At 29.6% G+C, this 8,722-nt stretch overlaps 1 protein-coding gene across 2 annotated transcripts; it reads right to left on the reverse strand.

Moving 5' to 3' along the window:
* Window positions 1-434: 434 nt before the first annotated feature.
* On the reverse strand, window positions 435-5,593 carry LOC110649327 (probable WRKY transcription factor 57). 2 transcript variants are annotated; one of them, XM_021803855.2, is made up of 5 exons: window positions 4,931-5,593; window positions 3,240-3,383; window positions 2,222-2,586; window positions 815-940; window positions 435-731 (listed from the first exon to the last, which is right to left on the reverse strand). In XM_021803855.2, exons 1-3 carry the CDS (start codon window positions 5,356-5,358, stop codon window positions 2,223-2,225), a joined length of 936 nt encoding a protein of 311 aa, XP_021659547.2. In that variant the 5' UTR covers window positions 5,359-5,593; the 3' UTR covers window positions 435-731; window positions 815-940; window position 2,222. The 2 variants fall into 2 exon arrangements, with proteins under 2 accessions (XP_021659547.2, XP_021659549.2); XM_021803857.2 differs by having other exon boundaries at window positions 435-734.
* Between the last annotated feature and the right edge of the window lie 3,129 nt (window positions 5,594-8,722).

Here is an 8,722-nt window from a genome sequence, read left to right on the forward strand (position 1 = left end):
AAACAATTTAACTGAAATTTTTCTTCTTTTTTTTTCAGTTAGAAAAGAAAAGAGGAAGCTCAAATTATAAAACTATAAAAGCAACTACGACCATGAGAGACACCACTGCCATCATGAGTTAGCCAAGGAAGAAACGCTGAACATTAATCTTAGTAATTAATATAAGGCTAAATTAAACTTAGTTTAAAAAATTAAAAGAAAAGAGAGAGAGAGAGAGAACATAAAGAGTGAAAAAGTTACCATCTGACTGAAAAGTAAGTTAAAAAGAGAAAAGCACTGTCGGCTGGGCTGACTCTGAAGTCTGAAGCAACATCGACATTCACGCAACTGAAAGTGGACCACTTGGCATTGGCAGTTCCTTTTATTTAATATTCATCTTCATGTGGAGTCATTTACGTACCCCTCAACCCCATCACCACACAACTACCACCAAGTAACGAATCAAATTAAAAGAATCGTTTAAGAAATGGAGAAAGGTTAGGTGCTTAGGTTACACTAATAATATATCGTCACGTTTACACTTACTACAGGCTAGACTACAACATCCATCTGATCAAGGACCCTATAATTTTACTCCCGACTACATGCGACTTTAAGATGGCAGCACAACGAGGACAACCATATATATATACACTCTCCAGCCATGAATGCTAGTTTCTAGTAAATATTTACACATACCCAACTCTCCATTTTCGTCAGCATAAGAGTTAGCGCATCGATCTGAGCTATTCCTGCTACATGTATACGTATAAATGTGAAAAAGAGTCACTCTCATATCAAGGTCAAAAGTTTTTAGAGGAGCTAGAACACTCACTTTCAGAGCTAGAAAACTTGCTTTTCCTCTCCGATCACATTAAGAGACATATATGGACCTCCACAAATCAGGTAACATCAATTCTCTGCGCTATATATGTATATATGTAGACCATAACATAATACCCTGTAATGTACATGCTGAGAAGGTTAGGTTTTAACACAAGTATTACGTAGCAGTGGTAATGGAAATTGAAAGAGATCAATATACCTTCATGCATTCAATTTCATTCCTTGTAAATTAGGAAGTGTATTATTATTGCAATAAGAGACAACAGAGAATAAATTAAACCAGTTCCATCTAAATGGATAACATGAAGTAAGTGACCGAATGCATAATATAAAATGACTTGAATCTTTAGGATGAGATTTGAATAAACTTAAAGAATTCAAATGCATTACTGCAATAAACTCAGGACTTGTGCTATTATGCTCCACTTCTGTCCACAAAAACTCTCTAAGTACTTCATTAGAAAGCATAATAGAAAGTGGGCAATTATTGTACATAAGCAATAACTCTTAGCAACAGTAGTAGTGGGCAAGTTTGGAGTGAATAATAGCCATATAATGCTGGTAATGATGGAAGGAAATGAGGACACGGTACACATCACAGGAAACTCTGGCCTACGTCTCAGTATAATTAATATCCATAAACATGTTCGCCATAGGTCACATCAGTAGTATGATAGGATGAGTTCTTTTCTTTTTGGGTTTATAGAGATAAAAAAAAAAATTGAACTTGATAACTTACAGAAAATTGAGTTATACAATAAATAGAGTGAATTTCCCTTTATAGCTGTATCTAAATTTTTAGAATCAATTTAAGTACCATAAAAAAAAAAATCATTTGAGTTCAGCATCCAATGTACAGCATAAGTGAGTGACATCTCATAAGCTTTTATCACTCACATATGCTGTGTCCATATGGGGACAGAACATGCATTTAAAAAGATGGGAGTCATTCTAAATTTTTTTATATGTTTATGCATTCGTGCTTTTATGAAATTATGATATGCAAAAATGAGTCATCAATAATCAATTTTGCTTATCCAAAAAAGGAAAATCAATGATCAATTTTGAATTGATAAAAGAATTCATTTGTCAATAAAAAAGAGGGAAAAGACGAAGGAGATGCACTTAAACGTCTACGGTCAGCTAACAATTCATCAATTGCCCTCTATTACAGGATTAAAATTACACTCACACGTACGGGACTAATGCTCGGACATGTTAGTACACTGTGAATGCAATATGTTGATTTACTCTCTTTCTCTCACACACACACACACAGTATCTGCGCACAAACACATACATATTAGAAATGCCACAGGATGTTCATGAAAGTATTATGACTTCTAAAGGAACACATTTACTAATTCAAATTAGGTAAGTGATGTGTACCATTTACCTCATCTATTTAGCATTCCAGGACGGACAATGTCCCCAAGCAGTCCTTCATCTATTGGAATCTGTGGGGTTAGCTCTCTCAGTGTACCGGATTCAACTGTTTGAACGGGTATTTGTTGTGACCGTGTAATAGTTGGAGGACTTTCTCTAGGTAACTGAATTCCAGGATAATAAAATTGCGAAACTGGGGGAGTCAAGTGGTTGACTAATGTCGCTTCATGGCTAATGATTCCACCTCGGGGAAAACCAACAGTATGGTGGCAGTGCTGTCCTTCGTATGTAGTAATCACAATGGTGGGATCTTCAGAAGACCGTTCAACCCTCTTTTTCACGGTACATTTGCCATTTGTGCAACGATAGTAGCTCCTGAACAATACATGGTCCAAATGAAGTAATATATTTAGAAAATATTTATTTCGGTACTATTTTTCAACACAAAATTCACCTATTCTGCATCAGGAATTTAGAAAGAAAATAAAAACCTTCTTTCTACGAGTGTAATCTCAAATAATCACGCCATAGTCCTGATGCAACTAGTTTACGAAGCCAATTTAGACATAATTTTGTTGTAAATTTTAAAGAGTGAAAGTAAAGTACCTGCACTTATAATTGACTGAATAATATGTCCAAAGTGAATTATTGAAGTAAATAAATTCTTAAGTAAGAGCATGGTACTAAAAATTCTAATTAGGGTAAAATAAAATTTTAGAGGAAAAAAATAAGTAGATTATTTAATAGAATTTTGACTTCTATTTAAAATAAGAAGTCACTTATTTTAGGAACTACTTGGAGCATAAATGATTGAATGCAGTGCAACAATAATGGAAAAAGTGAATTGGAATCCTTAAACAAACCTTTTTGGTGGAAGTGATGAAATAACCAGTCGAACGAAAGGAAAACATATAAATCAGGTTGTTCTATCTTTAGGCCTAACCAAAAGCGAAAAGGACTGGTATATACTTTTGGGACAGTGAAATAAATTAAAATCAGGAATCAAGAAGAGAGGATCATTTGCAGACCTGGGAAATGGGCTATTTTTAACTGCTTTCTGTCCATATTTCCGCCAGCGGTAACCATCCTCAAGATGATCAACTTCACTCTTGGTCATAAATGCAAAACGTGGCTGGCGGATTCGTTTTTGCCCCTTCTTTCTAACTTTACTCCTACAAAATATTGCGCCTACATTTATCAAAATAAAAATAAAATTCTGAAAATCAAAAAGAAATCAAAGCAAAGGCATGTGTTAAATGCAAGCAGATCAATGAGTCACTTAAGTTATCTTTCATGACTATATTTCTCTTGCGAAATCAATAAAAATGTTTTAATTCCTAAAAAGATAAATGCTTGTAATTTCTTGCAGAAATTGTTGGAAATTGCAAATTTTTTCCTTTCCTTGGGGAAGACAGTATTAAAGATTCACTAACTACTTGTAAATTACCTCATGTATAGACGTTCTATATATATATATATATATATATATATATATATATATATATATATATATATATATATCATACTGCTTAAGAGAGCTATAAGAAGATAAATGAAACTGGGAGAACTCACTGTGAAGTAATTCAAAAGCATTAAAAATAATCCTATCAATTTTATCCCTGAGGTTGAGACTATATTGACTAAGATACTTTCGATCTTGAGTACTGATGAATTCACTGCAAATGGTAGAAAACAATATTGCATAAATGAATAAATTTAGGTTTAGTAATATGGAATGAGTATGTAAGTATATGGCGAACATTTCAGTTAGTGTAACCACTATTCAGCCAAATATTAGAGAATGTAAAGTGCCTTCAAATGCCCTCTTTAAAGGTTCTATAAATATAGAGAGGGGAAGTGCATTTTTCATGAAAAGACTCAAAACAAAACATAGGATTGATGCTAAGGCACATGAATATGGACATGCAAAGCAACAACAAGAAAGAAAAAAGAGATGTGAACCTGAAAACAACAAATGGGAAAACGGTGAAGCATTGTGTCGTGCAACTTGCAGACACGTATCGCATTAGAAATGATTATAATGTATACGCACTATCCAAAGGGTATGAATGCAGAACATAAAACAAGCATCCAATGAATAAAACACAATCATAAGAGAATATCTCTCTCATATATATAATTCTTTTTCTTTTCATGTGGACGAAAGAACATCTCCCTACGTTATTGAAAATTATATAAAAAAAAGGTAAAAACGAAAAATTAGTATCCAGAACGCAAAGGTTCTTTTTCTACCTATATTCCTGCTTTATAAATGAGTATATATGTACGTTATAGAAATTTAGAAAGAAAAGAAATTCCAAAAATGAAAGAAAAAAATTGTTCTCCATCTGTAGTGTTAGAAAGTTAAGTGGACGCCATTCCCGCCGCAATAACGGCGGTGCTCAAGGGCTCCTAAATTATTACCCTCATTTAAAAAAATGGCCCTCTGGTTTCAAAAACTTCACTCATCTAGCCCTATATTTTCTATCAAATTACGAAACTACCTCACACCCCCAACTTGCATGAACTAAAAATCTTGACAGTTCCTATAGTGTACGGACGCGAAAATTGCACACTCTCTCCCAAACAGAAAAGGCTACAATTGGATTCTGTTTCTGATTCCATCCGCATTATTTTAATAGCAAAACCATGTTTTGCCTTGAAAATCGAGCTAATTACAATACTAGTCATTTCATTTCTCATGGATATATCCACTCACGGTATCTCAGGTGGTTTCCCGCCGGAGCCCGTAGACTTGTCTGGCGGATCCTCGCTAGAGCTCGACGAGACTGACGGATTGGAAGTTGACACGTCAGCACCACCAGCACCACCGCTCTCAGACCTACCCATACCAGCCTGATCATCACAACCACCACCACCACCACCACCACTTACCGATCCCTGTAACCCGCTACTACTCTCAGGTGCAAACACAAGGTTTTCGGCATCGATCCGGTCAAGGTCACCAAAGCTGCCCGGTTCGCTGGAAGTGTGGCCGGGGTGAAGATTCCATCCGAATTCCCTGAGTATACTGCTCTCCCTGTCGCTAGCGAAGAAATAATTGACGTTATCGGAGTCAGAGCCGAGATTCCAGTTGGAGTCAGTGGCGAAGTGGCCTCCCGGATCGGGATTGTGAGCATCGTCCATGGAGGATCTATTGATAATAATTGAGCAGAGAGAGAAAGAAAAGGCCAAAGAAAATGAGAGAGAAAGTTAGGGTTTTCGAAGGAGTGAAGAGAAGTGAGGCCGTTGAGTGTGTTGGGAAGGACGCGTAGTTTTTTTTCAAGGGTTTGAAAGGTGTGTCCTGTCAATACATTTTAGAGAGAGAGAGAGAGAGAGAGAGAGAGAATAGAAAAGAGAAGGAGGTGAATTAGGAGGGAGAAGGAAAAAAAAAAAAAAAAAAAAAGAAAAATCGTCAACCGCGAAACAGTACGGGAGGCGGATATTTAAGGGGGGGGGGAAGGAAAGATGGGCCCACCACGAGGGTGAAAAAGGAAAATTTTTATTTATTTTAATTTTAAATAATTATAAATTAAATATAAATAAATAATTTATACTTTAATTTCAACAAATTAAATTAATATAGAAAATAAAATATAATTATTAATATAAATAAATTTTATAAATTAATTTATTTTTATTAAAATAAAAAAAATTTTAAATTATAATTTTTATTATTTTTTAAAAATTAAATTGCAAATTAATTAATAAATAATAAATACTTTTCCGACAAGCGGGAAGCACTGGTTTCCTTCTTTCTTCTCACTTTTTTCTTTTTTTAAATATTTATCAAATTTTCTTTCGTGGCCTAACAAAAAAACAAACGAGCAATGTTTGTAGATATTGTCTTTTGGCTTTTGCTTATTTCCCCCCCTTAATCACAAGCATTTGCACATTGGAATGGATAGAATATTTATTATTTTATTTTATTTTATTAAAATTGATTTTTTAATTATGCATATAATATTAGCAACACATTAATAATTGATTTCTTTAATAATAGCCACACCCTATTCGGTGCAAGTTGTCACTTGTTCCTTTTTAATAAAATTAGTTAATAATTGAATGATTAATTTCACCAGCACTTCATTTATTTCACGTAAAATATTTTTTAATATTTAAAATATTTAAAAAATAAATTAATAAAAAAATATTTTCCTATTAAAATGAAAATATAAATATTTTTTTAAAAAATAACATATATATACATGATAATTTTATTAAAAAATAAAAATACTTTTATATATATATATAATATAAACACATATAATTAATTTAATATTATAAATATTTTCATAAAAAAAATATTTTTAATAAAAAATATTTTTTATATACAAATTATTTTTTTAAAACAAAGGAAGCCTAAATGCATTCTTTAATTACTTTAAATAATATCTTCTAAAGTTATTTTCATTTTTCATTTGTCTTAAATTATATGTATTCTTTTTATTTTGAAATGATAATTTATTTATTTACTATTATAATTTAGTAATATAAGTTATTTAATTTTTAATACAACTATATGAATGAAGCATATATTAAAAATATAAATAAAATTTATTACTTTAACTACATTTTTTAAAATTATGTAAAAATAAAAACAAATCTATTAAGTAATTAATTAATTTATTTAAATATATGTAAAATTAATTTAAACATCACCTGCTAGTAAATGAAAGGAAATTAAAATTGATTTTTTAAAATTAAATATTATTTACATTTATTTTCTAAGAAAATTAATAAAGAGATTAGAGAATATATAGTTTGATTGGATTGCAGATGTCATGAGCTGAAGTAAGAGAGGATAACATCAGGCTCTTATATAAGATTCACATTTCAAGTGGGGCATATAATAAGTATATAGTGGTGGGTTCCAGAAAAGAAACTCTGTTAACATTTTTCCTTTAAACTTGTAGTAGAAATTGCATATATTCTCCTTGGAAAATTTTTCCAATTATGATTTGAAAAATAAAAGATGTATAGTAAAATTTATTATTATTATTATTATTATTATTATTATTATTAGAGTGTTAACATATATTTAAAAAAAAAATAATTGTAATTTTCACCAATATCCAAAGCCAAATGTATAATTGATTAATAAAAAAAAATAAACCCTTTGGATGTTATTTTGTCACACATCTAAAATGAAAAGAAGAAAATGGAGGGAAAACAAATTGGTATTGAGGGTGCATTAAAGATAAATAATTTATTTAGAATTGAGGTTAAAATATATTTTTTAGAAAAAAAAAAGGAATAATTATTGCAAAAATTTTATACTTTTTAAATTTTTGTAATTCTACTCATATCATGAAAATTACCAATTAAACCCTAAACTTTTTAATTTTTATCAATTTTACTCCACAACTAAGAAAACTATTATTTTTATTAACATAGATGTTATGTAAGCGCCACGTAAGAATACAACTTCAATAATATGTAGCATACTGAAATAATATGTTATTATCAAAAAATATATGTTCTCAGTCTGTTCAAGTTTTCTAACTTCATATATTTATTTCATCTGTTAATACAAAAAAACCTGTTTAACTATAACTTGTCAAATATATATTAATATAAAATACTTATATTGAATTACACATACTTTTTTCCTTTCATTCAAAGGTGTGTCTTCCTCTTCTATACCGATTGCAATTAAGTCATATTTACGCGGCATCTTATACAGTGCCTCTGTTAGTGAAATAACAATTTTTTTTACAGTGAAATACAATTGATAAGAGTTAAAAAAATTCAGGGTTTAATTGATAATTTTTATAATACGAGTAGAATTATAGAAATTTAAAAAAAAACATAGTTTTTTTAACAGTTATAAAAAATATTTATTTGAAAAATTAATTATTAATTAATATATTTGAATGTCAACGATAATATTAAATAAACTCGAAAAATATTTAATAGAAAATTGTAACTCTTGACCTACAGCTAACTAATATAGGTACAAATATAATATCAAATGACTATAAATAGGAAAGAAAAATAAAAAGAATATAAACAAGTGGTTGGACTTGAAGCAACGCTTTGTTGTTATCTTATTAATGAAAAAATAAAATAAAATAAAAAAAAGTTGAACTTTTCAATAATTTTAATCTTTGGCCCACTAATATAAGGATTGATGTTGATAACATATCTAATTAATTTTGGAATTCATTATTACTTGAAGCCAAATTTTTACAGCAAAAAAAATTTAAAATTAATATAATAATAATAAAATTATTGTATATTATTATTATAAAATTATAGTTATAAATATTTTATAATAAAATAGTAATTTCTAAAAAAAATAATTATTGACAATAATAATATTGTTGTAAAAAATTTTCAAAGATAACAATAATTGTTATTATATTTTTTTATATATTATTAGTAATAATTAATTATAATGCTGTAGTATATTAACTTTATAAATAATAAAATTAATATTGTTGTTAAAATTTTGTTGTTAAATTTAATTAACATTTATTGTGAGTTTTTTTTTTAAATAATGATCATA

The sequence above is a fragment of the Hevea brasiliensis genome, chromosome 9, assembly GCF_030052815.1.
Source record: "Hevea brasiliensis isolate MT/VB/25A 57/8 chromosome 9, ASM3005281v1, whole genome shotgun sequence".
NCBI lineage: Eukaryota > Viridiplantae > Streptophyta > Magnoliopsida > Malpighiales > Euphorbiaceae > Hevea > Hevea brasiliensis.

Excerpts from the sequence above, each read along its gene's own strand:
- LOC110649327 (XM_021803855.2), bottom strand. The coding sequence starts at position 5,358 with ATGGACGATGCTCACAATCCCGATCCGGGAGGCCACTTCGCCACTGAC. Across the intron at positions 3,384-4,930 it reads GGGAAACCACCTGAGATACC|GAGTAAAGTTAGAAAGAAGG; the intron begins GTGAGTGGATAT and ends AATATTTTGTAG. Across the intron at positions 2,587-3,239 it reads AAAAATAGCCCATTTCCCAG|GAGCTACTATCGTTGCACAA; the intron begins GTCTGCAAATGA and ends TGTATTGTTCAG.